This window comes from Kickxella alabastrina (genome assembly GCF_025024165.1).
Source record: "Kickxella alabastrina strain RSA 675 chromosome Unknown BX661scaffold_4, whole genome shotgun sequence".
Lineage (NCBI taxonomy): Eukaryota > Fungi > Kickxellomycota > Kickxellomycetes > Kickxellales > Kickxellaceae > Kickxella > Kickxella alabastrina.
In genome coordinates, this window is record NW_026251475.1 from 253,022 (window position 1) to 280,300 (window position 27,279).

General features: G+C 51.3%; 8 protein-coding genes across 8 annotated transcripts; 5 read left to right on the plus strand and 3 right to left on the minus strand.

Annotated features, from left to right (window-relative positions):
- Positions 1–4,192: 4,192 nt before the first annotated feature.
- On the minus strand, positions 4,193–5,262 carry BX661DRAFT_209346 (uncharacterized protein; the record flags this gene model as incomplete). Its single annotated transcript, XM_051538696.1, is given in 4 exon segments — positions 4,193–4,677; positions 4,699–4,752; positions 4,765–5,010; positions 5,235–5,262. The coding sequence occupies 4 exon segments, from the start codon at positions 5,260–5,262 to the stop codon at positions 4,193–4,195; spliced, it is 813 nt and encodes a 270-aa protein (XP_051393690.1).
- Positions 5,263–9,242: 3,980 nt separating this feature from the next.
- On the plus strand, positions 9,243–11,493 carry BX661DRAFT_140455 (kinase-like domain-containing protein; the record flags this gene model as incomplete). The annotated part of the gene is made up of 4 exons (XM_051532843.1): positions 9,243–9,413; positions 9,803–9,886; positions 10,420–10,638; positions 11,074–11,493. Coding segments are annotated over 4 exons (894 nt in total), but the record flags the coding sequence as incomplete, so codon positions are not given.
- A 3,359-nt stretch (positions 11,494–14,852) lies between these two features.
- Positions 14,853–15,995, plus strand: BX661DRAFT_193134 (Glyoxalase/Bleomycin resistance protein/Dihydroxybiphenyl dioxygenase; the record flags this gene model as incomplete). Its single annotated transcript, XM_051537759.1, has 1 exon — positions 14,853–15,995. One exon carries the CDS (start codon positions 14,853–14,855, stop codon positions 15,993–15,995), a length of 1,143 nt encoding a protein of 380 aa, XP_051393692.1.
- A 674-nt stretch (positions 15,996–16,669) lies between these two features.
- Positions 16,670–18,498, plus strand: BX661DRAFT_178125 (uncharacterized protein). Its single transcript, XM_051534824.1, has one exon. The coding sequence runs from the start codon at positions 16,863–16,865 to the stop codon at positions 18,366–18,368; it is 1,506 nt and encodes a 501-aa protein (XP_051393693.1). The 5' UTR covers positions 16,670–16,862; the 3' UTR covers positions 18,369–18,498.
- BX661DRAFT_178126 (uncharacterized protein) lies at positions 18,499–19,595 on the plus strand. Its single transcript, XM_051534825.1, has 2 exons — positions 18,499–18,944; positions 19,219–19,595. The coding sequence occupies exons 1-2, from the start codon at positions 18,620–18,622 to the stop codon at positions 19,479–19,481; spliced, it is 588 nt and encodes a 195-aa protein (XP_051393694.1). The 5' UTR covers positions 18,499–18,619; the 3' UTR covers positions 19,482–19,595.
- Positions 19,596–19,619: 24 nt separating this feature from the next.
- On the minus strand, positions 19,620–22,544 carry BX661DRAFT_151386 (exocyst complex component Sec10-like protein). The gene is made up of 3 exons (XM_051533234.1): positions 22,359–22,544; positions 21,147–22,249; positions 19,620–20,951 (listed from the first exon to the last, which is right to left on the minus strand). The coding sequence occupies exons 1-3, from the start codon at positions 22,404–22,406 to the stop codon at positions 19,670–19,672; spliced, it is 2,433 nt and encodes an 810-aa protein (XP_051393695.1). The 5' UTR covers positions 22,407–22,544; the 3' UTR covers positions 19,620–19,669.
- Positions 22,545–22,622: 78 nt separating this feature from the next.
- On the plus strand, positions 22,623–23,664 carry BX661DRAFT_178130 (uncharacterized protein). The gene has a single exon (XM_051534826.1). It carries the CDS (start codon positions 22,719–22,721, stop codon positions 23,613–23,615), a length of 897 nt encoding a protein of 298 aa, XP_051393696.1. The 5' UTR covers positions 22,623–22,718; the 3' UTR covers positions 23,616–23,664.
- On the minus strand, positions 23,665–27,230 carry BX661DRAFT_178132 (oxoglutarate dehydrogenase, E1 component). The gene has a single exon (XM_051534827.1). The coding sequence runs from the start codon at positions 26,947–26,949 to the stop codon at positions 23,803–23,805; it is 3,147 nt and encodes a 1,048-aa protein (XP_051393697.1). The 5' UTR covers positions 26,950–27,230; the 3' UTR covers positions 23,665–23,802.
- Positions 27,231–27,279: the final 49 nt, after the last annotated feature.

The window sequence follows — 27,279 nt, forward strand, 5'->3', positions numbered from 1 at the left end:
CCCGCCTCGTCCAGCTGCTGCTGCTGCGGCAAGGGGCTGCTGTGGCGGAGGGCGGCGGCCGCTGCGGCCAGCACGCAGCTGTCGATTTCGCGCGCCAGCCGCTCCGCCGGCCATGCGCCCAGCCCATCGGCGGCCGCCGCCCGTGCATTCCGCAGCCGCAGCTCCCGCTCCCGCCACACGGCCATCCCGCATGCAGCCTGCATCAGCACCACGCCAAGCATCAGCGCCACGGTTGCGTCTGTGTCCGCCCCTGCCAGCAGCCGGTGCGCGCAGCCCACGGCGGCGCCGGCCACTGCGCCAAGCGCCTCGGCGTCGTGCGTGTACCGCAGCACCAGCCGCTGGGCAAAATCCATCCAGCGCAGAACCGCCGGTGCGCTGGGCGCTTGGCCGAGCCACAGCTGGCAGAGCATCGATAGCGCCTGGACGAACTCGCCGGGCGCCGCGCTGCTGCTGATACGCAGGACGTCGTTGTGGCTGAAGTGGTCGTCTGCCGAAGAGTCGCCTGCTGGCGGCAGGTGGCCCTCGAGCAGCCGCTGCATGCGCCGAAGCCCGCCTTGCCCGATCCAGGTGTCGCTGCGGAACCGCGTGCCGGACTCGACCCCGAGCACAAGCTCCTCGTCCGCCGCATCGCCCGAGCTACCGCTGCTTTGCAGTTGTGGCGGCGGGCGCTGCAGCTGCAGCTGCGCCTGCACTTGTACGCGTGTCGGCTGCGCGGCCTTGCGCTGGGCCAAGCGGCCGCTGCTGCCGCCATTGCCGCTGCGCATTGGCCGCGAAAACGCCGGCCTGGCGCTGGCGGGCTTGGCCGTGCTGTTGCCGCTCGCCTGCCGCCTGCCAATGTGGTCGGCCACGGCGTCCAGTGTGCGCGTGGCGGTGGCCGGGAAAAGCCGCGTCTGGCGCATCCGCACCCGCATCTGGCGCTGGCGCTGGCGCTGGCGCTGGTGCGCCCGTGGGCTCGGCGTATCGTCAACCAGGGCTTCGTCAAACACAAAGTCCGATGCGACCGGCTTTGCCGCCAATGGCCGCCGTGCCTGCGCCTGCCGCCCCAGCTTCGGCAGCCTCGGCAGCTGCTGCCAGCGACTGAGCCACCGCGCAAACTCGCGCCGCTTCTTTGGCGCATACTGCCAGATGGGTAATGGCGGCCGCTTTGAGCGGATGTCCGTGTCGCTGGAGGATGAGTCGAACACGGCGAACTCGCCCATTACCGCGCGGATCCCTCGGGGCTGCTGTTGCTGTTGCTGCGCTGCTGCAGCTGCCGACGTAAGGCCAGTGCCCGGCGCTTGTCTGCGCCTGCCACCATCTCTGCTGTGCCCAGCCTTGCGCCCGCCACCATCTTTTCTGCCCCCAGCTTTGCGACTGCCTCTGCCAATATTCCTGCCGATGCCCCTGCCCCCACCGGCATCTGCGATCCTGTTATCCTCGACAGCCTCGTCGTCGCTAATGACAATAAACGGCGGGTCTTCGCGGTGACCAGCCCGGCCATTGCCAAAACCCTCGTCCCACACAAACCCAGAAACACCCTCCTCCTCACTATCGTCACTGTCGCAGCAGAAAAAAACCCGCCGCACATCGATGACGCCCAGACGCCATGCCGCCACAATGCCTTGCGCGACATCGCCCTCTTCGACTTCGCCTAAACTTCTGGGCTCTACGCATACGTGTTTTTTCCATGCGTCATCCGCCTGCTTGCCACTGTTGCTGCTGTTGCAGTTGCTGTTGCTGTTGTGGAGGCTGCGGCGTCGGCATTCGCGTGCGGCTACGCGTAGGAAATCAGGACCGCGATCGGCCAGTGGTTCGGGAAACTGCCACTGGTAAATATCCAAAAACTCAAACTCAAAATGCGCCGTGGCCGATGCTGTTAACTGCTGCTGCTGCTGCTGCTGCTGGCTGTGAGAAGGCGAAGAAGGGCGATGGGGTGGCGGGGAGCTGGAGAGAACCCGGCGTTTGGTGGGTGTTTTTGTCGCCTGGTTCTGCCACCGATGCACTTCCTCTTGGATTTCGCTTTCTTTTTGTTCGTTCAACCCGCGCATAAAGGAAAACGGAAGGATGCCGCGGATATGGTGCCGAGAGATTTTGTTGAGCTTGCGTGCTTTGGCTGTGGGAAGCTGCTCATCTGACGAGGATGAAGACAAAGATGCTGAGTGCCGTGGTGGTGTACTGACCAGCTGCTGCTTGCGGGAAACTAGTCGCCGACGATTGTGATAGTGGCGGTTTCTGCTACTGCTGTTGCTGTTGCTGTTGCTTCTGATTAGTGACGAGGACGATGCAGGATCAATATTAGAATCTTTTGGTGGTGGTTCTTTGTGAGTCAGAAACGATCGGGGCACCTCGTAGGGATCAGAGCCATTGTCGATGTGACATGCTGCGGTACCGCCCAGAAGATCTTCTAAACTGGGCAGGACCAAATCATCTGCATCATCGTTGCTCTGCTTCTGCCCATTGGTTTGCTGCTGTCGAATTGCAGTCCGCCGTTGTGCTGCTAGATGCCTGTATGTGCATCCCCCATCGTGTTTCCTTGCACTCATAGGGGCAATGCCCTGATGCACCCAATCCACCCGGTCAGCCCGACCCACCGATACAGCAGGTCTCGGACGCACTATATCCATATACTCATCAACAACAATCTGCGACTCCTGCTCGTTCAACTGGGTCATTCCTGGGACATACTCCTCGTCCTCCGAGTCCTGAACCCCGGCATAATCAAATCCCTGCGTGTTATCACCATTTCCACCACTGAGAACCATACCAATGAATCCTTCTTGGTGCTTCTGATGTTCGTCAACGGTTGAAAGAGCTTTTAAAAGACTGGTACCGCGTCGTTGGTTTTTTGCCTGTAGGAGGTCTGCTGGATTGGTCCATTGCAGTTTCGTATAGGGGTGGAGGTTTTTCTCGGATCGCCGGCGTAGCGGATAATAGTGGTGCGCTGTTTCGCCCGTAGTTGCCTCGCACGAAACATCTATGACATTATGTAAAAGTAAAAAAAGAGGTATCGAAAACAACTTTTAGTTTTAGTTTGTTTTTTTTGTTGGTAAACCGCAAATAAAAAACCCCCCTATTGAATTATTATTTGTTCACCTTTTTTAAAATACTTTACCTTGTACATTTTGTTGCTGCTGCTGTTGCTGGTTATCCTCCTCAACCATCACCACATCCTGGTCCTCCTGCACCGGTACCACAATCCTCTCATTCAAATTACTTTCCAGAAACCGAGGCCTCCACCTTGGCAAAATTCCACCGCCTATCCCCTCCAGCGGATCCTCCGGAAACCCATCACTCCCATCACTCCCATTAACCCGCAACGATACCAAATCCATCTCACTCTCATTATATTTGCAGCCATCACCAAGACTACTAACATCGCTCAGTTCCCCATCAGATACACCCTTGCTGCAGTAGTATCGCGCCAACTTGCTTCGTAGAATTTCCGAGTCTCGGATTATTTGATCCGCATCCAAAGTGTCAGAATCGGATCCGCTGGGACATGAAGAGGGCCAGTCTATCGTATTACTCATCGTTGTGTTGCCGGACTGTGCACGAAAGTTAACTTTTGTCATTCATTAACTCAATGTACAAAAAAAAGATAAAGGAAATAAAGAAGGAAAAAATAAATAATGGAATTTGTTAATTTGAACTAGTATAATGAAAAAATAAGGGATTGTTTTCTCTTTATTTTGTTTCCTTGCGCAGTTTGTATTCGTACCCAGAAATGAAAAAAAGAAAAAAACGCGAGACGCCAACCACACGCGTAAAACGCATGAATACTAATCACGTGGGTATATTAAATCCGAATCAAAAATCAAATCACGCACAATAAACGAAAAATCACTATAATAAATACCCAACCTGCAGAGGTAGAAAATTGAATGAGATCATTTGGAAGAGACTCAGCAGCAGCAGTCGGATGCAAATCCAAGGAACGCACCCTCTACCACAGCTACCCATCCAAGCAGGCGGCGCACCGATTAACTCATTCACATATCATGGTAGTTATAGCCGTCAGTTGTTTAACACAGGACAGGAAGGTTTTGTCAAAGGAGCAAGTATATCTATGGATATATTTCCTCTGGGCGAATTGTGGATGTTTTTTGTTGCTATTATATGTTATGTTGGAATTTATTTCAAACTAGTCAAATGTGGCACAAAAATATTGTTAAATTAAAAACAATTTATCCACACCTTAAGATATTTTGCTAGCTTATGAGTACCCCCCCCCCCCCACCCAGTGGCTGGAAATAAAATCACAAACACCAGCTGGAAAGCAATACGCCATAGACCAACCAGCAGCATACCTTCCATAAGTCAAATAAGCGCCCGGCTTCTTTGCTAAAATGTGCTTCACGACGTGGCGGGAAAACTTATCAGTAGCCACCACCTTCCCCATATTTATAATTTCAGACAGTTTCCTCATAACAGGCAAAGCCAGAATATAACGAGAGACTTCAAAAAGTATTTTTCCCTTAACAGCCTCTACATTTATGTTTGATTTAATTGCACCGGGGACCAAAACCATGACTTTGACGTTGAATGGCGCAAGCTCAAAGCACAGCGGGTCGGACATTGAGTGTAAGGCCGCTTTGGTTGCAGAATAATGCCCAATCCATGGTGTTGCCGCGTAGTCACCTACAAAGCCCACGTTAACAATAGTTCCCTGTCTACTGTCCATCATATGAGGACCAACAGCTTAGCACATGCGCACAAGACCAAAAAGGTTAGAGCCAAAGCTCTCCTTCACCTTGTTCATGTTTGTCTCTACTACTGGTGACATACAAAATTGACCAGCGTTATTAACCAGAACATCAATACGGCCGGTTTCTTGGATAGCTCGGCCAACGGCGTCCTTGACAGACATGTCATTGATTACATCTAGCTCCAGGGTGATTATTCCGCGGATGGCCAAACTACTGTCAATCTTTCTTGGATTACGCATTGAGGCATACGCCTTGCAACCCTGCTTGGCAAACTCGAGAGCTAGAAAATGGCCAATGCCGCTGGTGGAGCATCCGGTAATTAAAACTACACGCTTGTTGGAAACTGGGCTGGACACGAGTGCTGCGGTGGATGTTGAAGTGTTTTCTGAGTTGTTTTGCAATATATAATTAAATTAGCAGGCAAAGTGTAAATAATAAGAAGCAAATACAAAATTATTTAAGTAAATTGTGTATTTTAAAGAAGCAAATAATCCTACAACTTTAATTGCTTTTGGATATTTAAAAATTCTGGCTCAGTGGTCAATGCACTTTTTGAATAAAAAGCCTTGTTAGCCATATTTTGCTCTAGAGACATACTTAAAACTTTTAATCATCTAAATCTTTTAATAAAGGTACGTCAAAAAGCCGCAAACACGAGGTTTGTTGCTCACATGGCTTGACTTGTTTTTATACTTTAAATATTTCGAATAAAAATTCACAAAATTTAAAAAGACAGATAATTGCATATCATGACACGCAACCACCTTTTGTGTTTATATAATAAAGAAAAGCCATCCCTCCCTTTTTTATATGTTTCATCCTGTAAGTGTATATATATTGACTTATCTAGATAAATATTATAAAAACATGAGGTCTGGTATAAGTGGGAGTAATTGGATTTGAGCACTTTTTCACAAGGGACACAGCATAGCTGGTGAAGTTCACATTATCTGGTGTTAACGTTGTATGTGGTGTACAAGTCGGAATATAGCAAGGGCAGTTCTCAAAGTAAGAGCTCATTATATATCCAATAGGGTTTTTTTATAAACTTGGGCCTATTAATCTCAAAATTTTAATACAGAGTATCAAAATCTAGTTCCAAAAAGAAAGAGAGAGAGAGCCATGCTGTTTCCAAGTATAACTGCGATTATTTCTTGAAATATTGTGGTTAATTACATATCACGCATCAGAAAACGATACTCCAACCGCCCGTGTATTGCTGGGTAGTAAAGCCGACGAGAAGGGCCTAAATGCTAACAAAACTTTAGCTGCATGGATATTTTAAGAATATATATAAAGCAGTAGAGGGGAAATAAAGAAGCAGCAAAATAAGAATAAAAATGGTAAATAATGAACTGAAATTGTAAATACAGTAGCATAAATAATTGCATTGAGCGGACTGTTTAAACACATTATTTCTTGTAAAACTCGTTCCAGATAAACAAAACGGTCGAATGTCAAAATTAAATAACAGTATATAATCCAATTCTAGTTAATATCAATATGCTCGTTTTTCAGCTTTTTCATTTCCACACACATTGCTTTGCAGCCAGTTGAACATGTCAATGGAAAATACATAAATAAAAATTTTATTAACAAGCGATCGACAAAGCGACAACGACTGCAGTAATAATACGCGCAATTAATTAGACAAATGTGTGGATCATCAAAGTTGACAAGTGCAATATATTGAAAACTTGCTGAGTCTCAATATGACTTAATTCAATTAAACTTGCTCATTCCAGTACCTGTAGTAGAACCGCAAAATTTTCTCAACAAATAAACTGTTTGTTCCAGAAACATGGTCCATGTCGAGTGATCTACGGAATGTTTTCATTTGTTGATTTCTTTCTGGTATGTTGTTGGGGAGGTAGTTGCGCTGCGTTTAAAGCATGTTTTCTGAGCGAGCAGGGCACAGCCGCCAGCCAAAGCCAGCGCTCATGAATGGTCGTAATGTCGCTGCAAAAACATAGCCATTATTGACGCGCAATGACAAACGACATGAGCAGAGTGAAGGAGGATGAAATCACGCACTATTATGTTTTGGCTGACAGCTGACAAAAGATGTGCTCGATGACGATCAGATCAAGTTGGCTATTTTTTTGTTGCTATAACTAACCTCTGTTTTTGATCGAGCCATCAAAAGTGTAAAAAGAAAAAAACCGTACTCTTGGATTTACAGTTGAAAGTTGAATCAGAGCGCATATGCAAATATCGAAAATCTATTTCCTTTTCTCATCTTTTTTTCCCTCCTTCCTTCCATGCAATGCCAAGAACAAACCCCACGGGGGCGGGAAAAATGCTGCAAGTCAAGTGTTCTGTGAGTTGGTTTCTGCTTACAGGCACGCTTTTAGTAAAAACTGCACATAAACGGCGATAAAGTTAGCTCCCCCCCCGAAAGCCAGATTAAACTCGAAAATACCCCTTAAATATGCTATCTGCAGCTTAACTTTCTTACTCTGAATATAAATAATTTTTTTTATTGAACACCCTGAATTTCAACCGGCTTTTTTTTGTTATTTTAATTTTTTTGTTACCACCGAACCGAATTTTAAAGTGGGCGCTTTGTAATAATAATACTAGAAACGGCACCAGTGGTAATTCCAGCCCCACGCCATCATATTCATCGTAAATTCAGTCAGTCATAAACAGTCACACTCATACACTTGCAGCACAGCGCAACTCTATCGCCACCGCCTATTCCAACCCGAACTAGCGGCTTTTGAGCGCTTTACTGTTCAATCCACAATCCAATCTACACCAAACCAGCCAACAGCACAAACGCAAACACAAACACAAACGGTAAGAGTTGGACTGCAGTTGTCCACGCTATCAGACAACAAACAAAACGCCTCACTTCCTACTGTTTTTTGTTCAGTTTGGACGATTTGATTGACTGCTGGCTTGCGGAATGCTATTCTCCACGAAATATGTCAAAATGACTATCCCAAGAGCGCAGGATAGTGCTTATGCGCGTAATCGACGCTACAATAAAAGTACAAGACATGTTAACCCCTTCCCGTTTCCCCCGGTCTCAATCACTCGCCTCATAACCTGTTTTTTCAACTCCACACAGCTTTGTTGTGGTTTTGCTTTCCCGCTCTTAATTGCTTCTGCCTGCGCAATATACAAAAATACTGTAAAGACCCTCGCTCCATTGGAGACAAATATAAGGGGGTCACATCATCCTATTGCGGTATAAAAATAAACACTGGAAGTAGCGAATTGGTTGAGACAAAGGCGGCAAATATGTTTTTATGCATGTCGTTGTGCATAAGACATACGACACATGTCTTTGTCTTGTTTACCTTTCAAATTTGCAAAATCCACCAGGAAAAATTGCTATTTTTTATTGTTGTCTGGCCTGTTGCCGGTCTTGCACTCGCACGATCCCTCAATCGCTTTATCACTCGTTCGCCCGCCCAGCATCCTTGTTTTAATTGCTACCCTGAAAGACAGCTGACGGATGACGCGGTGTTGTGCTTGCAACACGCATACGCCATTAACCTTTAATTGGCAAGCGTGTCTTTTTTATATCCCGATGAGAGAATAGCGTGGAATAGTGCGGTGTATAGATACGCACTGGAAATCTGGTCTTCTACTATACCGCCAAAAATACGCCCCCTTTCTGCACAGACGCTCAGCAACAAAGCTGCGCGCTGCCCGCACTCCATCTTTCTACTGCTGCACTCTCCTCAGGATGAATGTGGCACTACCCAGTGGCACTGACTCTATGAAGTAAAAGAAAAATAACCCCATCATTTATTTTGTTCCTTAAATTTTTTATCTTTTGCCTTTGCTCAGGAACAGCTGCAAAAAAGGCAAGAGTGCAAGAGGTGCTCATTCATACCTTTTTACACAGCAACCATAGCTCTTTTTTCCAGCGTGTGTGTTCTTGCTGCGCGAAAGCGAGGTGTATATCCACGGCTTGGTGTATCATCGCCGTACTATTGTTTTTGCCTCAGTGATTCTCTAGGCGTATGTTGGTGCTGACTACACTGTGCATGAAAAAAGTGACAAAAAGCGTAAACAAGATAGAAAAGCGCAATAATAGCAACATTATTGCTCCCAACTTTACTCTCCATAAAGTATATTGAGGCTCATTTCATTTTCTTGCTCCCAATTAATTCATTTTCAGAAAGCACTTAAAAGGAAAATTATTTGACCCAATTCCTCCCCTTTCTATTTTTTTTTACTTCTCCTTTCCTCTCCTTTCTCTTCTCTTTACTCTGTGTGTGTTATTCTTCTTCTGTTTCAACCGGCCCAGCCGTCTTTTCTTTTCTCTTCTTTTTTCTTTCAAACTCTGTGCTTTTTTGTATTGTTTTTTCTTTCTCCGCTCTTTCTTTTCCTATTATTTCTTTCTCTCTTGTCTTCTACATCAGCATCTTTACCCCCCCCCCCCGTTGCGAAGCTCATGCGAACCAGCGTCTTTTGACCATAGACTACACACTTTGCACCCGGGACCCACACACTACGCACTACGCACTAAGCATTAAAGAGAACAAGGAGCTTCAGATTTTTATTGTACCATTCGCAATGATAGCAACACCCATAGCGATGACCCAGGCAGTAGCTACCACAGTTTCCAAGGGCAGCAGCAGACCGTCGACAAGCGGTCGTCGAAAGCCAAAGAACACATTTTTCGGACCTTACCTGTTGCTACAGACCATCGGCGAGGGCGAGTTTGCGAAGGTCAAGCTTGCGATTCACAGAGAGAACGGCGAAGAGGTACAGTAACGCACCATGGAACATGCATCTACTGATATTTGTTGTTGTTTTGCTATCGTTATGACCACACCACTTTACTGCCAGCTGCTACCCCTTCTGCTGGCCGCTACTGCCTAGCATCATGCGGTTTTGTTCTATCGTTCTCTCTCCATGTCGGCTGTTGTATTTCTATTATCTTCTTTCCAGCTGTCGCAGCAGTAGCAGTAAACATAATAGTAACAACAGTGGCAACTGTCAACAACAACAAATCAAGAACAATGCGATTTGGCGCCAATTGTGCTTTCAAAATAGTCGGGGATGCGGTTTTGTTGTAATCCTGGCGTGTATTTTTCTTTCCATTATTTTTTGCACATTACTAACAGAGCTGAATGTTCGATGTGTTCCATTAGGTTGCAATCAAGCTCATCAAGAAAGAGAGCATCGATACCGAGGTCAAGCTGTCAAAAATCCAGCGAGAGATTGCCGCTCTAAAAGTAAGTTCAATTGTTGACATTGTTGTGTTTCTTAGTGGACATATGCGGTCTGGGTGTCTGAAACATTCCCCCCTAAAAATAGACCGATCATCATCGTCATCGTCTTTTTTTGCCCAATTTGGCGGAGAAAATACACAACTTGCGTCCAGCGCGCGCAAATGGGTGACGTGTATTTTCGCCTTACTCACCGGTGGCAACCAACGCATTTTGCATTACATATTTTACACTTGACTTTAACAACACGAGTCTGGCAATGTGTGCGTGCGTGTGTCTATATTTTCATATTTCTTGTTGTTTTTTCTTTTTAGTACAGGTTTTGTCTTTTCCCCCATTTTTTTCTGCAGCCCACTACCCCTTTAATCACATTTGCTTTTCACGAAATCGCTTTCTTTGCAAAAATGAGCTGTTGATATTTTTAATTGAAATCTGACAGACACCAGCACAAAGAATGCCAATGACGACTTTGACGATCCTCACGCAATATCATTGCACTAATATCGCCTTTCATTATTTACTTGTTTGATTGCTTCTAGGCCGTAAACTTCAGCTACATCGTGAGGCTGCACGACATTATCGAGACCGAGCGGTACATTGGTATTGTGATTGAATACGCATCCGGAGGCGAGCTGTTTGACCATATTCTGGCGCACCGGCAGCTAAAGGAGATCGATGCTTGCCGGCTCTTTGCCCAGTTGATTGCCGGCGTCAGCTATCTGCACGCCAGCAACATTGTGCACCGCGACCTCAAGCTTGTAAGTGTTAAAAAAGATAAAATTAACAATGAGTGCTCAAGTGACATGAGTCTTGTTATTTCTGCATTTGTTTTCTCGCTTGCCTACGCCCTATTGTCAGCATATTAGCGCGTGTGTACACACCACACACTCTCTAAATCACACAATCGCAACTGCTCGAATGCAAAGCCACTTGTGGAATTTAAAAGTGATATCTTTTTGTGGCAAAGCCCGCATGATGGACCAGTTGGCACTGGCGATATGTGGGCTTTATATTTCTGTGGCGCGTCGCTAGTTTTTTCCGGACCGTTTCCGAAAGCACATTGTCATGTGCCGCTCACGTGTTGTGTGCATCCAAGCTACACGCTCACGACTGTAGATTGTTCCTGACCAACCCTCACAGCCACACCAGCCCACTAATCATGCCGCCCGTATGACCCCCGAAATAATTTGTAGGAGAACTTGCTGCTTGACCGCAACCGCAATATCAAAATCACAGACTTTGGATTTGCCAACCAGTTCCAAGGACCGGGCGATGATCTCATGTCGACAAGCTGTGGCTCTCCGTGCTACGCGGCGCCCGAGCTCGTGGTTTCCGACGGTCCATACGCCGGTACCGCGGTCGATATCTGGTCGTGTGGTGTGATTCTCTACGCGATGCTTGCCGGATACCTGCCGTTCGACGACGACCCATCCAACCCCGAGGGCGACAATATCAACCAGTTGTACAAGTACATTCTCAACACGCCCCTGGTTTTTCCCGAGGGGGTCAGCGCATTGGCCCGCGACTTGCTGCGCCGGATGCTTGTACCCAACCCAGAGCACCGCGCGACTCTCGAAGATATTAAGGTGCACGAATGGATGAAACCGTACGCCGCCACGTTCAACGAGACAGGCGCATACAGCGATGCACAAACCAATGGTGCTAACGGACAGGTAGTTCCCGATGGATCAACAGCCACGGCTAGCAATACGCCGGCTGTGCCCGATGTGCAGGCAAAGAAGTCCAAGCGGCATACGATTCAAGTCGAGTACTCGACGCTGTCAACGCAGCTTGCTGATAGCAGCCACCAGAATGAAGTCAGCTTGCCGGAGGCGCCCTCTGCCGAGATGGTTGCGAAGGCGCGCGCAGCCACTCAGGCCGCGCTGATGGGCGAGCGGCAAGAGTCGGAGGATAGCTCACCATCCAACAAGGTGCGGGCACAAACCGACTCCGGCGTTGATCAGGCTGTGCCACGGTCAACTGCCACCGCTGCTGACCGGGCAGTGCCCAAGGCGCCTGAGACTGAACAGCGGATGGCCCCGCGGCCGCGGCCCATGTCCATGTTTGCGTCGACCGAGATGCAGCAGGGCGGCTCGAATGAAATTGCACTGCCGCCGCCAATTTCGGTCATGATGGATCTCGGCCACAGCGGAGCGCTCTCGTCGGCATCCTCCATCGACAACAACATTCGTAGCGGCGCGCCTCGCGGGCGTGTGCGTCCGGTTACGCTGAGTCCCGACCAGTTTGAACATAAGAACAAGCACCGCAACACGGGGTCCGTTGACAGCCACAACAGCCACCGCAGCCGCAGCAACAGCGAGCACCATACACACCGGCGGTCGTCCATGCGCTCCTCGAACGAGGTCAGCAACCGCCGCGGCCGGCTGCCCGAGATCCCACCAGTCTTGCCCGTCAACAGCACCACCGGCGAGGAACTGGGGATTGGAGTCGGCGCTGGTATTGCATCGCATATTCCGCGCCATGTCGAGGACGTGCTTTTCCCCGATGCCCCCACCCTACAGTCGCCCAGGCTCCAGAGCGGGCCGGCATCGCGCGTGAAGAGTTGGTTTAACCGCCGCACGTCGCGCTGGGGTGCTGCCGCCATGGGTGCCGACCAACCCTTGTCTATCAGCTCGGTCTTATCAGCCGACCGCCGCGAGCAGCCCGAGATCCTGCAGCACATGCGTGTGCACCGTGGTGTCATTGACCCCGATGCGCTCAGCGAGCTGGCGCCTGACGTGCTGTTCTCGCATGTGCTTCAGACGCTGGACGATTTGGGCTTCACTGTGCTCAAGACCGAAGGCCTCAAGATCCGCGTCCTCCGCCCACGCCGCGAGCAAATGTCTGCAATGATGGCGTCGCCAACCCGCGGCCGCACAATGTCAACTGCGATCGACAGCGCCAACAGTGGCTTTAGCAGCCCGCCGCATGATGGCCCGCGCCGTCAGTCTGTGCCCTTGGTGCTACCCAAGGCCTCTGACGAGCACAAGTGGTCGACCGCCAGCAAGCGCGCGACCATTATGAACCCATCGCAGTACGAGGAAGAGGCGCAGCACGGCTTCTCATTGTCAGAAAAGTCTTCGAGCCGGCGCCCGCGCACCATTGGCACGGCGCTGACCTCAATGCGCCGCTTTTTCGGAGCTGGCGGCATTGGCCCCAAGCGCTGGTTCGGTGCATCGTCCAAGGCTCCTGCCCACAGCAGCAGCGATTCGACGGCCGCCGAGTCTGTGGACGATGAGTTTGCCAAGTCGGGCGCTGCGTCGTCCCACGGGCTGGGCATTGCCGCGTCATCTACCGCCGAAGCGAGTCGCCGCCGCTCGCTGTCCGAGTCGCCATACATGAACACAATGGCCATCCGCGACCAGGTCAACGGTATTGTCAGCACTCTGGCCGCTGTGCCCGAGGAGTCTGAGGCCCAGACCGACTCGCCCCAGGCTGGCGAGAACCAGGGCGCGTCCAATAACCTGCCGGCATCGCCGTTCTCTCACGCTGCCTCACTCGGATCGGCAGCCGGCATGGCTGTTTCCGCTCGCATGCCCGACAACCCGTTCACCAACCCGTTCCAAACGAACCAGAACGCCCCGCCATATGGCTCGTCGCAGGTTGATAATGGAGATGAGCTGCAGATGGCCATTGAGGTGTGCAAGATCAAGAACCTCAACAACTTCTTTATCGTGCACCTGTCGCGCCGCAAGGGCAATGTCTGGGCGTACAAGCACCTCTACCATTTGATTATGGAGAACCTGGCTCTGCGATCTGATGATCGTCGCCGGTATGCCCCCAAGGCTTAACGCGCACGCTGTCCTTTTTCTTTTGTCCGTGTATTCAGCTGCCATACAAAAACCAACATTCATTTTTTTTTAAATTTCTTTCCTCTTTTTTATATTGTTTCCTATCTTCCACTCCTTGCATTCGCTTAATTCGCTAATATACACCTCTCTCTATTTATACTTTCAAAAAACATGCACGCTTCGTTTAATCTGAACAACATTTGCATTTGACATTAACCCTGCCTTGCTTGATTTGCCTTTTCGCCCTATGTGTTGATAATTTTTTAAATTACTTGCATGTATGAATATGTCGATGTGCGCAATTAATTTTTTTTGAGATTGTTTGTGTTTTCCCACGACCAGCTATTAGTTCAGCAAGCGAGGTGGCAAAAAAAACCTCCGGAAGGCAAATTATGCGCATAATTTGCCTTATCCAGTAGCCTCCAAACATGCTCGAATATTTGACCCACGCATGAACAAACAGAGTGGCTGCTGACCTTGATGTCAGTTTGAAAAAATATTTCAAACTGACATCAAGTTTTTTTCTCACGCACAAAGTGCATAGGAACCTATCAGTGAAATTTATTTAGTCAAGCACGCGCACATACGGCTTAGTCATGTGTGTTTAAAACCACCAACTCTCCCACGCTCAGCTGCGAATGGGCGAGCACGAGCACAATAAATCAAAACATTGTGTTATCAATGTCTTGTGCACAACAAAAAGCTTTATCGAATCAAATGTAATAAAATCGGGCCCTTTTTAAAAGATCACATTTTGGGCGGTAAAAATAATGGACAGCAAGTGCAAAAACGAGAGCGAGGCGCATCCATATGCCCGCCTTAAAAAATACGCACAAAGAAAACTGCGCCAAAAAACTACTTTACTCTCTTTTACATCAAGCAATTCTGGGCCGCCAATGTTTGCGGGGCGGGAGGAAAAAACATTCGGCCATATTCGAAGAACATATAAAGAGTATTTGCATTGGGTTTTCTGCGCGTGAGCTCGCACTTGCCGTGCAGTTTAATTTTTTCATAGCCACGATATTTGCTCAGGTATAAATACCGACAATTTTTCTGACTCGAAATGCTTGGCTCTTCATTTTACACACATTTTATTCTGTATCAACAATAACAACGACAACGACAACGACACACAATATACATATTTATATATATTTACGATACCGTAATTTCCTCTAGCCATGACTACGTACACCAGAACAGGTATCAAGCCCACAGTAAACTACGAGGCATTCCATCACCTCACCTTCTGGGTCGGAAATGCCAAGCAGGCTGCCGCTTACTATACCACACACTTTGGGTTCCACTACATCGGTTACCAGGGCCTCGAGACTGGCCACCGCCAAGTGGCATCGCATGTCGTGGGCAGCGGCGAGCTCGTCTTCGTGTTCCAGTCAGCGCTGCGCCCGGGAAATTCCGAAATGACAGCATTCCTTGGACAACACGGCGATGGAGTCAAGAACGTCGCCTTTACTGTCGACGACGCGCGAGAATGCTACAGACTGGCGGTCGAGAAGGGCGCACAGCCGATCCAGGAGCCCTGGGAAGAGTCCGACAAGCATGGTCAGGTCACCATGGCAACCATTCGCGTGTACGGCGACATCGATCACACATTTGTGCAGCGGAACGGGTATTCAGGCGTCTTTCTGCCCGGATTTGTGTCTAACAATAGCTTCCAGGCGCTCAGTGACGTGCTACCGCCGGTGCCCGTCGAGTTCATCGACCACTGCGTCTCAAACCAGCCCGAAAACCAAATGGTTAAGGTAACAGAGCGGTACGAACAGATGTTGGGCTTCCACCGATTCTGGTCTGTCGACGACAAGGATGTTCACACAGAGTTCAGCTCGCTGCGGTCGATAGTCATGGCCGAGTGGAACGAGAGGATCAAGATGCCTATAAACGAACCAGCACAGGGGCTGCGCAAGAGCCAGATCGACGAGTACATCGAGTTCAATGGGGGGCCCGGTATCCAGCACATTGCCGTGCGCACGCCCGACATCATAACGGCTGTGAGCAACATGAAGAAGCGCGGGGCGGAGTTTTTGCGCACGCCAAAGACGTACTATGACGATTTGCGCCAGCGATTGGCTCAGAGCAAAGTGACGATCATGGAGGATCTCGATGTCCTCGAGAGACTCAACATCCTGGTAGACTTTGACGACCAAGGCTACTTGCTGCAGATATTTACAAAGCCTGTGGAGGACCGTCCGACAGTGTTTTTGGAGTTTATCCAGCGTCACAACCACCAGGGATTTGGTGCAGGAAACTTTAGCCAGTTGTTCAAGGCCATCGAGCGCGAGCAGGAATTGCGCGGCAACCTTTAAATTAATTAATTGAAAGTTTTAATAATCAAACTTTTTTGTGCAAGTGCCTGGATCGCAAATAATAAATTCAAGCAAAGTTGGCTGATTTTGAAACCAATTTTCTGGGCGAGGCTACCGCGTTTATAAAAAAACGCCAAGGCGATGCTGCAGTGTTCGCTGAGCTTTCATTAATGTGGAAATGGCAAAATTGTGTTTGTGCGGAGAGTAGGCGGGGCGAGCGCAAAAATATTATTAAATTTTTTATAACTGCCACTTCCCATTTTTGCCCGCGCTTTCGTATTTTTCTTATTGCGTGCCGAGTTTAGCCGAAAAGTTAACTGCCAAAGAATAAAATTGTGAGTAGTGAAACCAGAAAAAATACGGCTGGTGTTTTTTCTTTTTTTTTTTCCAGTTTCTCATATTGAACAATTTGGGTTGTTAATACACAAAAACTTGATGCAAACAAAATGCACCAAAAATAAAATAAAATAAACATTGTGCTGCCTAAAATAGTTAGACTGAAACAGGGTTGGAAAATGCTGCCCTTTCAGTGAATACAAAAATTGCTACACTGCGAAAAAAATCTCATTGGGCACAGTTGCCGAAAAACAAGCATGATATCCGAGTTTCGCTGCTCAAGGACTTACACACCCGCACGACCGCGCCCTTCTGCTCATCTTTTTCTTCATCTTTTTCTTCTTTGCTCAACCAAAAATATATTTTACAGTTTTAAAAAGTGTGGCGGTCTTCTCCCTCTTCGATCGCTTTTCTCTTTTGAACTGGCTCCCATTACTTGTTATAATTGAAAGCTCGTTATCGTGTTTGCTCTCATCCCTAGTACTCCTCACACACCTTATATAAACACTAACTAACCACAGCAGCTATCCAATGATGCCAACCTCAGTTGTCCAGCAGACTTTCTGGGATCGCATTCCCAATGCCACCAGCAAGCTGGCAATACTGGGCAGAAGCGATTTTACAAAAAAGACGGGCAGCGGCAAAAATGCGTGCAACGGCACCTTTGAAGCAGCCGATGTACCGGTAGCACGTATCAACAAGCGCAAGCAATCTCACCCAATGCGCTCGCCGCTGTCACCATCCACAAGCACCGATTCCTGCCCCAAAACACACGATGCAAGCGCAAAGGTGCGCTGCATCTCTCTTGACCAGCACCTGCCAGAAACCCGGGCGCTGCATGCGGTGGACACGCCCAACTTGAGCCGAGCATTCTGCCTCTCGTTCTCTGACGACTATTCACGCAACCCACACCAGTACGTTCAGGCTCTTATCGACAGCGAGAGCATGCTCACCGTGACCACGGCGCCGTTAAGTAAGTCGCATAGCAGCCGGGTGCGGCAGGGCAGCACCGGTCGTGGAAACACAAACCGCGGTCGCGAGACACATAGCGGCGGCCGCGCGAATGCAAAGCAGGGCGGTGGGTCCAAGCGCAACCGGGCCGCTCGCTTCCACAATCTGCAGCTAGAGCAGACCATATCAGCGGCGCAATCCGAGAACGAGGATGCGAATTCCGTCACTACTGTGACCAGTGATCTCAACGAGCTGGCGGACATTGATAACCAGGTGCCCAGCACGCCAGTGAGCAGCCAGCATCGCCTGGCGGCAAAGACAGAGTCATTTGTGGATTTGGGGCCCACCGATGACTCCGATGCGTCAAAGCTGCCGACGCCGCAGCTGATGCTGCCACTATCACCAAAGACCGCCACCAGCCACATCAGCAGCCACAGCGATGAGAATAACAACAGCAAAAGTGGCAGCATCAATGATCCTGCATTGTATACAGATCACTCTACGCCCACACAGCATGCCGCAGACCACAGCGATTTTGCTGAGGATGACGGGGACATTGCAGAGCCGGCGGTTGCAGAGTCAGCGGTTGCAGAGTCAGCGGTTGCAGAGTCAGCGGTTGCAGAGTCGGCAGTTGGGACCCCAGCGTCCCTGCATTCGTCCATAGCTCCAACCCCAACCCCACCGCCTCAGCCGCCGCATGAGCTTGGCGAGGACAATATGCCGTCGTACCAGCGGCTAGGGCAGGAGCTCACAGACGACGTGTCGCTAATAATTCCGCCCAGCGCAAAGTCTACAGTGAAGTGGGCCAAGGCCGAGCCCATTGACATTGCCGATCGCCCGCTGGCCGACAAGCTGGCCTCTGCCGAGCGGCATTGCTGTTCTGTTCTGCGAATCCTACCCGAGCAGTACGTGGCAATCAAGCAGACGCTGCTGCGTGAGGGCTGTTCTCGTTTGCCTGGTACTTTCAAAAAGCGCGATGCGCAGCGTCTCTGCCGCATCGACGTCAACAAGACCAGCAAGATATACGAGTGGTTTGTGACCATCGGCTGGCTGCCCGCTGGAAACGGCGTTTACACGCGCCCGTAATAAAATTCTCGTTAGAAATCAAAAAGGGCTTGGCAGATGAGGGTCGGATGACGGGATTGCGGAAATCACTTCAAAAACCGCTTGCATCATTTTTGTCTTTCAACCCCTTTTTTCACCCTCACCTCCATTTTCGCACTTGTTTATTTTTTATTTTTCCGACATTACACAATTTCTATACTCAAAAATCACCCTTTTCATTTCACACGCAAGACATAAACGCACGCACACATACGCACATTTTCTCCTCCACAATGTCTGACTACAGCCCAATTGCCGACCATTCAGAAACCGCACACAACTTTGACCACAGCAACAAGGGCAAACATAGCTCTTCGTCGCGCCCTTACAACAACGCGCAGGTGGACTCATCCAGTCGGTTCCAACAAGAGGCACATGTAATTCAGGTCACTCCAGCGCCACAAAGCGCGGAATATTCGTATGGCGGCGAGCCAACAGCCGGACCTTCGACATTCAACTCACAGGACGGCGGCCAGCGCATTAGCCGCTATGAAACATCGCTTGCGCTGCGCTACGATATTGAAGCATCGCTGGCCTACGTATTGGGCATATTCTCAGGTAAACAAAAGCGTTGCCATCTTTTTCAATATTAGTCGGAAGCAGTTTCCTTCTGCTTTCTTGCGGTTCTCTTCCCTTCCGAACAATCCTTTGGTTGATCGCTTGCTGCCACTCTCGCACAAATGCACAATAGAGTTGACGGCAATTTTTCTTCTTTTTGTGGAGTGTGTGAGGCGCAGTCTCGCAATTGTGTGCACATGTTTATATTTTTGATTTGATTTAGCGAATCCATTCTAATTGTAATCCAAAAATCATCACTTATATCACACTGTAGGCGCGGTTTTGCTGATACTGGAGAAAAAGAACGACTATGTGCGGTTCCACGCCTGGCAGTCGTCACTTTTATCTGCTGTGTCGATAGTTGCGCTGGTTATCAGCGCCCTGATTTCCGATTTGCTTTACTGGCTGATCATCCTGGCCGTGGTCAGCTCGCATGTATACATGGCGCGCCGGGCGTACTTTGACGGCGCCGTATTTGAGCGCTTCGCACTGCCATATGTCGGGGCGGTGGCCATACAACTTGTGGACGAAGAATGAACTGCATAGGTGTTAATTTTTTAGTAATTTATGGAGGCGAATTTACAAACATTTAATATCTTTTGGTGCGACCCTGTCGCGTGCATATATCAAATATACATTTTATAATATTCATATGTCGATATTATGCATCTAATTGCCATATGCAAAAAAAATTAAAAATGAATTATTTATTGATCGAAAGAAAACTACATGAATTGCCGGACAAGGCCAGACGTTTTGCTGTCTTCGCGCATCTGGACGAACGCCTGTAGAGTCGCCCGGTCAAGCCGTGCCAGCGGGCCCTCGTCGAGCAAAGACTTGAGAGAAGCAGGCTGCACAACAAAGATATTGCTGATGTCCTGAAGGATACTAAACTTCTCGACCAGCGCCGGAATACCAAACGAGCCAACCGCCTCCCGGTACTTTGACATATCCTTGACAAGGACAAGGCCACCAGCCACGCTCACGACGTACTTGCGGAAATGCTCCATCAGCATGCGGTGCAAGGCAATGCCTACATCGGTCAGAATGCGTTCGCGGTTTTCCACACCCAAGTTCTGTTGGCACGCCTGGCGCACGCGGTATAGGTAGTCCGTACACTGGCGACAGGGCTGTGTGCCCATCTCGAACGCAGTAAAGTCGTCATCGGCGGGGCGGAAATCGTTCTTACGCTGCTTGTTCAGGATGCCCGTTATCCACTGCGTGCACGCGCCGACCAGCTTGTTGCTGATCAGGTTGAGGCTCATCTCGACCCTCGACATCAACTGGTTCTTCTCAGCCACCATGTCGCGGTAAATATAGCTGCTGGTCCCGACGAATGGGACGAGGGCGCGCTGGAAGTGTATCTGCACCAGGCGTACAATGATATTGGCCGTGCGGATAACGCCGAAGATACGTAGATCGGGCTCCTGGCGGAGGTCCTGCAGGCTCTCCATGACGTCCTCTAGCGCAGGGAACATGTAGTCGTCGCCGAGAGTCGTTGTTAGCAGGCTAGTCAGCTTAGCCACAGATCCCGCCGACAGGTTATCATTCTCGAGCTCGACTGCACGAGCAATGGCTTCTGCGTGCACTTGCAAAAGTGTGCGTGCGGCCGCCGTGGTGACGGTTCCCTCGGGCTCGCCCGCCGCCTGTCCGCCGGCCAAATTGGTGCTGCTTCCGCCAATTCCACCCAAACCCGCCGCGCCTGAGCTAGCAACGCTACTATTGGCCTGGCTGGCGTTGTTGTCTTTAGTAATGTTTGAAAACATGCCCAGCAGCGCATTGCCTCGAGTGGTGGTCTGTCGCTCGGCACGCGCGCGCAAAAAGGGTGCTAGCGCGTGGCGGAATGCCTCCTTTAGATGCGCTTGTTCAGCGCTCATGTAGTTGCCGCCGGCAATATAGGACTCAAACAGGTCGTCACAGCAGCGGTTAAGGAATCCGTGCAAGAGACCAACGCCCGCATTGTCGCCCTCGCTGCGGCCTATGAGGGCGGCAATGGCAACGGCCGAGCTGACACCGGATCTGGCTTCGCCCAGCCTGTCGCGCGCGGCAACTTCGTCGTCCATGTCGTCCTCGTCGTCGATGGCGCCGTTGTTATCGCCCTGCTTGGCCGGTGTCTTCTTGCTACGGCTGCGGCTGAATTGCGCCGAAGACGTCTGCGCATTGTTCGGCATGTCAAGCAGTCCCTGCGGCATGTTTCCGGACCGGCGCGTTGACTCGAGGACCATGACTGCGGGAGTGACGGTTTCAGCGTCAAAGCGCTGCAAATCCTCAACAAGCTTGCGAGTCTCCAAATGGGACGACGAGAGCACGCGCAGAAATGCCAGCTTGGACTGGCGGTCGGCGCGGCCCAGCAGAGTTTCAAGGTAGCTCTGGATGGTCTGCTCGAAGACGCGCTTGAGCAGCTGCTGCATGACGTCGATGGGCCGCGGGAAGACCTTGGAGATGACGGCCCAGTCCTTGAACATCATGTCGCGCGTGTCCGCAAACAGCTGTGCCAGCCAGCGGTCGGGTGGCGGCGGCAAATGCGTGATGTCCGAAATGCCCTCCATCGACTGGTAGCTGGCCTCGGCAATGCTGTCCTGCGACTGGCTGATCATGCTGGACAAGAAAAAAGGGTGCTGGTTAATGTACGCCTTGACCACCGACACACCTCCGTTGAAGGCATCGAGGGTGCGTGCCGCAATGCTCATGTTGTGGATGTCGCTGTCCCGGTACGCCGCCTCAAAGCTCCGCAGCATCGTCTTTTCAAAGTCCTCTGAGTACTTTTCGATCTGACGCTTGGCCGCGGTGTCTGTCGGCGCACTGTACTGGTTGTCAACGACAATTGTATTGAGCCGCCGCAGCGTGTGTGCCACCTTCATCATGCCCTCAGAGCCACCATCAAGGAGCTCGTCGAGGCGCGCGGTGTTACCTTCATTGAGCTCAGCGTAGAACTCAACCAGCTCCTTGATGGCCCCCGCGCGGTCCTTCTCCTTGGCCACAGTATCGAGCTGCTCGCCGATGCGAATGGTGTTGCTGCTGACCTCACTGATCTGAGTTTCGAGACGCTCAAAGCTGCTGCCGACCGTGGCAAAGGTCTGCTTCAGCCGCGTCATCTTTTTGCGGTGGTCCTCGGAATACGACTTTGTCGATCGCTCCAGGCTGGAGATGTTTGCGCCCAGCTCATCCTGCGCGTCTATCAGCTTTTGCAGCGCGCGCTCGAACGTCCGCACGAACGGCTTGGGCTCAAAGGTCGCGCTCTTTTTTGCGAATTCAAGGTCGCCCTGCGAAATCTGCTCGATAAACTCGTCTGCCGAAAACCCCGGCTATAGAATAAAAAGTGTGTTTTATTGGTCAGTCTCTGTGCGCGCGTGAATTTGTAAGTAGCTCTTATGCTGCCTTTTAAAAGATGTTTGTGGCCACACACTGCGTTACCTGAGCAAAGTAGCCCTCGGGCAAGCCAAATGCGCGAGATGGGTCCATGGGTCCGTCGCAAGCGTGTAATTGAGAGCACGAATTGAAAGAAATGAAAATGACTGAGTTTTTAAATTGGAGGAGTATTTTATTTATTGAGAAAGAAAAATTGGGAATTTTAATTATGCTTTCATTTTATCAAAAAATCTGTTGCTTTGATGACGTTTCACCCAGAAAAAAGTACTTTGCACGTTTCTTCTCTTTTTCTTCGCTTTCTTCACTTTCTTTTTTGCTTTTTTTGCTTTTTTTGCTTTTTTTGCTTGTATAACCACACATTTATATTCATATAATTGTTTCTGACCTATTTTTCAAACATAAAACATGAACAACACCGCGAAAATACTATTTGAAGTCATCGGAGACTCGCCAGTGCAAAGCGCCGAAGACCTAGTGGTGGCGCTGAGTCAAGCAGTACTCGCCAACATGGGCCTCCAGACCACCAGCACCAGCAGCGACTCCCATGCATGGGCCTCCCCAGGGCTGCCTCAAGCCCACTTCAGCACCAGGCTCACCTCATCAAATGACACAAATGCGACTACAGAGGTCAAGTGGATTGCAGTAGGCGCCAACGTAATCATGCTTGTAGAGTCGCCGAAGCAAAGCACGTCATCCATCGACATAAACACGCAGCGGGTGGTTTTGCCCGATGCACAGTTCCCACTGCAGGCCTCAAGTGCCGAGGCACTTGCTAGTGCTCTAGAGGGACGCCTCACGGAGAACGCCATGGCGATTGTGGCGGCGGCTATTGGCGCACGCATCATGCCCCAGAATGCCCTTGTCCCAAGGGAGCAGCAGCAGCGGGAGCGCCGCGAGGACTGCAGCGACTATCGCGAGCGTGGCGGCGAGTATCAAGAGAACCAGAGCTTCTATAACCGGCCTCGTGTGAATGTTGGCGGCGATGATTTGAATCCGCTGCGTCCTGTGTTTGGCGGACCCATGGGTATCGGTGGCGGAAACAGCGGCGGGGGCATGGTTGTTGGCCCCGACCACCCCATGTTCAAGCAGGGCGGCAACAGAGGGCCTATTTTGCCCGGTGGCCCCGAGACGCTTCCACCCGGTGCTGTGCCGCCCGGCGCACGCTTCGACCCCATTGGGCCCTTCGGCCGCATGCAAGGCCCCGGACGAGGCCCAGGCAGCGGCGGAAACAACTTCTTCAGCGGCGAGCCAAACCCCGATGCGGGTGGACCGCCAGACAGCAGCTGGAACTACTACATGTAATTCCTTTTTTCTTCTATCTTTCTCCCTCGGAACAAGTGAAAGGGCCAACGCTTGTAAATAAAAAACAATAAATGAAATTGCAGGCTGTACTGTACACAGCGTTAAAAATCAAGACAAAATGAGAAAAATAGTAAAAATTCTACGGTATATGGAGAAATTGTGCGTGCTTTTGTGCTAGCTCGCTCGCTTACTCCCACTTGGGCACACCCATAACAATGTCGGAGGGCTTCCGCGCCTCGCCGAAGAGCGCCTGCGAGGTGAAGGCCCACTCCTCGAACACGTGCTGCTTGTGGTTTCCGGTGGCGACGGGGCCTGACGGGTCACGGCCGGCGTAGCGAATGGCCTTGCCAGCATGGCAGGTGGTATTGTTGAAGATGGTGCGCAGGCGCGGCTCAACGTGCGCCCACGAGCCCATGTTGAGCGGCTCCTCCTGGGCCCATACGAACTCGCAGTTGGGGTACCTCTCGATGTGGTCGCGCACAAGATCCCAGGGGAACGGGTGCAGCTGCTCGATACGCGAGATGGCCACGTCGCGCACATTGTTGAGCTCGCGCGCCTGCAGCAAAGTGTAGTACACTTGGCCCGTGCACAGCACGTGCGTGCGGATCTTCTCGGGCTCGACCAGCGTGAACTCGCCCTCGGTAGGGTGGCTCTCGGGGATGTAGCGCTGGAAGAACGTGTGACCGGTCATCTCGCTGAGCTCGGACTTGCACAGCGGGAAGCGCAGCTGCTTCTTGGACGTCATGACGACCAGCGGCTTGCGGTAGTCGCGGTAGATCTGGCGACGCAGCGCGTGGAAGTAGTTGGCTGGCGTTGTTGGGTATACCACCTGCATGTTGCAGTCCTGGTGCTGGCGCGACAGCTTCTCGGGCGACGGGAAGATGTACGGGTGCTCGTCGCAAAGCTGCAGGTAGCGCTCCAGACGTGCCGACGAGTGCTCAGAGCCCTGGCCGTCGAAGCCGTGGGGCAGCAGCATGGTCAGGCCCGTGCGCTGCAGCCATTTCTTCTCGCCGGCCGCAATGAACTGGTCGATGATGACCTGCGCCGTGTTGGCAAAGTCACCAAACTGTGCCTCCCACATCACCAGCGCGTTGGGGTTGGCCAGCGAATAGCCGAGCTCATAACCCAGAACACCGTACTCGGACAGCGACGAGTTACTGATCGAGAACGGCGCCTGCGTGGGGCTCAGGTTGGCCAGCTGCGTGTACTGGCGCTCATTGGTCTGGTCGTGCAGCACAGCGTGGCGGTGCGAGAACGTGCCGCGCTCGACGTCCTGTCCGCTAAGACGCACGTGCTTGCCCTCGAGCAGCAGCGTGCCGAATGCCAGCGCCTCAGCCGCCGCCCAGTCAATGCTTGTGCCCTTGTCCAGCGCCTCGGCACGCGCCTTGAAAATTTTGGTCAGCAGCGGGTGCGCGTTAAAGTCCGACGGCACCGAAGAGATGAACTTGCCGACGTGGCTGATGATCTCCTCGCTGGCGCCAGTCGGGTAAGCGGGTGTCACCTCAGTGGCCAGCTCGGCCAGCGACTTGAATCCAGGCCATGCCGACGACAGCCACTCGGTGCTGGACGGCTTGTAGTTCTTGCTCTTCTTGTATGACTCGTCAAGGATATTCCACACGCGCTTCTTGTTTTCCTCGATCTCGGCCGTAGTGAACGAGCCCTCGTTGACAAGCTGCTCAACGTACTTGTCGATGACTGGCCGCTGCTGCTTGATCTTCTTGTACATCAGGGGCTGTGTGAACGAGGGCTGGTCGGCCTCGTTGTGACCATGGCGGCGGTAGCCGACGAGGTCAATGACAATGTCCTTGTGGAACTTCTGACGCCACTCGGCCGCGAACGAGAACGCAAATACGACTGACTCGACGTCGTCGGCGTTGACGTGCACGATCGGCGCGCTGATCGACTTGGCAATGTCTGATGGGTGCTGCGTCGAGCGAGCGAAGCGCGGATCAGTAGTGAAACCAACCTGGTTGTTGACAATGACGTGGATTGTGCCACCAGTGGCATAGCCGGGCAGCTCGCTGAAGCCGAGGGTCTCGTACACAATGCCCTGCGCCGAGAACGCAGCGTCACCGTGCAGCAGCAGCGGCATCGTGCGCTCGCGCTTGACGTCGTTGGTGTACAGCTGCAGAGCGCGAGTCTTTCCCAGGACAACCGGGTCGGTTGCCTCGAGGTGGGATGGGTTGGCCAGCAGCGACAGGTGCACGCGCTTGCCGTTGGGCGTGGGGCGATCAAAGTTCATCCCCATGTGGTACTTGGCGTCGCCCGAGCCCTCGTTGGTCGGCTCAAGCTCGCCCGAGAACTCGCAGAAGATGGACTCGTTGGGCTTGCGCACGACATTGCTCAGCACGTTCAGGCGACCACGGTGCGCCATGCCCATGATGATCGACTCGACACCCAGATCAACCGAATGGTCAATGAGCTCCTTCATGCCGGGGATCAGCGCCTCGCAGCCCTCAAGGCCAAAGCGCTTCTGGCTGGGCCACTTGGTCGACGCAAACTTCTCAAAACTGCTGCCCCAGATCAGGCGATCTAGCACGCGCTGCTTCTGCTCCTTGGAGTACTTAAACCGCTCGGGCACCTCAAAGCGCTCGCGAATCCAGTCACACTGCTCGCGCTCGGCGATGTGCGTATACTCAACGCCAATGTGACCGCAGTAGACGGTCTCGAGCGTCTTGACGATGTCGCGCAGCGTCATATCCTTGTGCCCAGCCTTGGAAAAGTTCTGCAGCACGCCGGGACCTAGAGTAAACTTACGGTCCATGTCCTTCTCGGTGAATCCGTAGTAGCTTGGCTTGAGCTCGTTGGCCGACACCGTGCTGTGGTCGGGCACCTGGATGCCCAGCGGGTCCAGCTTGGCAAGGTGGTGTCCACGCACCTGGTAGGCGCGCGCCATGAGCTGCACCTTGAGGTGGTCTACGACCTCAGGGTTGCCCTGCAGGCCGGAGAGGTTCGACGCCGCATCGCTGGAGGGGTTGATCGCCGTGGCAGAAATAAAGTCCGGGGCAGTCTGGAACGCCTGGCCGGGCTTGAGGCCATTGTCGACGTTCTTGAAGTATGTGCGCCAGCTGACGTGCACCGACTCAGGATCCTTGATGTACGCCTCGTACATCTCCTCGATGTACGGAGTCACGTTGCCCGACAAGAACGACTCGCTGGGGTGAGGCGCGCCGGCCACAGTCGACTTTGACCGCACGACAGAAACTGGGGTGAGGCGTGAGGCGGCCGAGAACAGCGGGTACGCCATTGCCGAGTGGCGGCCAAGCAGGGTCGAGGCCGTGGAGCGCTGCTGGCGCATAGCCTGGCTGCGAGCAGCCCGAAGTAAGCTAGCCATAATGTGCGGGTATTTATACCTTTGAGTATTTTATATCTGGCCGTGCGTAAGGCAATGGTGGGAGCCAATTAATTGCGAATCAAGAGGCTAAAGGTGAATTAAGAAATAGAAAAAAGATGTTTTCAGTGCCACTAACGACAAAATAGAAGAGGAAGAAACAATAATTATAAAGGGGAAAAAGTGAAAAGGTTGAGTATTGATAAAAAAATTCTCCATTTCCGGAAACGCAGCATAGCGTTTGTGCTGGATTTTATATTTTTCGATGCGCTTGTACCGTGCCGTGACCGCATTTCTCCACGCCTAAAAAGCTCGTAAACCAAAATTTTCCGA

Coding starts and splice junctions, on each gene's coding strand:
- BX661DRAFT_178132 (XM_051534827.1), bottom strand. CDS start 26,949: ATGGCTAGCTTACTTCGGGCTGCTCGCAGCCAGGCTATGCGCCAGCAG.
- BX661DRAFT_178130 (XM_051534826.1), top strand. CDS start 22,719: ATGAACAACACCGCGAAAATACTATTTGAAGTCATCGGAGACTCGCCA.
- BX661DRAFT_151386 (XM_051533234.1), bottom strand. CDS start 22,406: ATGGACCCATCTCGCGCATTTGGCTTGCCCGAGGGCTACTTTGCTCAG. Junction 22,250..22,358: donor CCGAGGGCTACTTTGCTCAG/GTAACGCAGTGT, acceptor TTTATTCTATAG/CCGGGGTTTTCGGCAGACGA. Junction 20,952..21,146: donor GTCCTCGAGTCAACGCGCCG/GTCCGGAAACAT, acceptor ATCCGGTGTCAG/CTCGGCCGTTGCCATTGCCG.
- BX661DRAFT_178125 (XM_051534824.1), top strand. CDS start 16,863: ATGATGCCAACCTCAGTTGTCCAGCAGACTTTCTGGGATCGCATTCCC.
- BX661DRAFT_178126 (XM_051534825.1), top strand. CDS start 18,620: ATGTCTGACTACAGCCCAATTGCCGACCATTCAGAAACCGCACACAAC. Junction 18,945..19,218: donor CGTATTGGGCATATTCTCAG/GTAAACAAAAGC, acceptor ATCACACTGTAG/GCGCGGTTTTGCTGATACTG.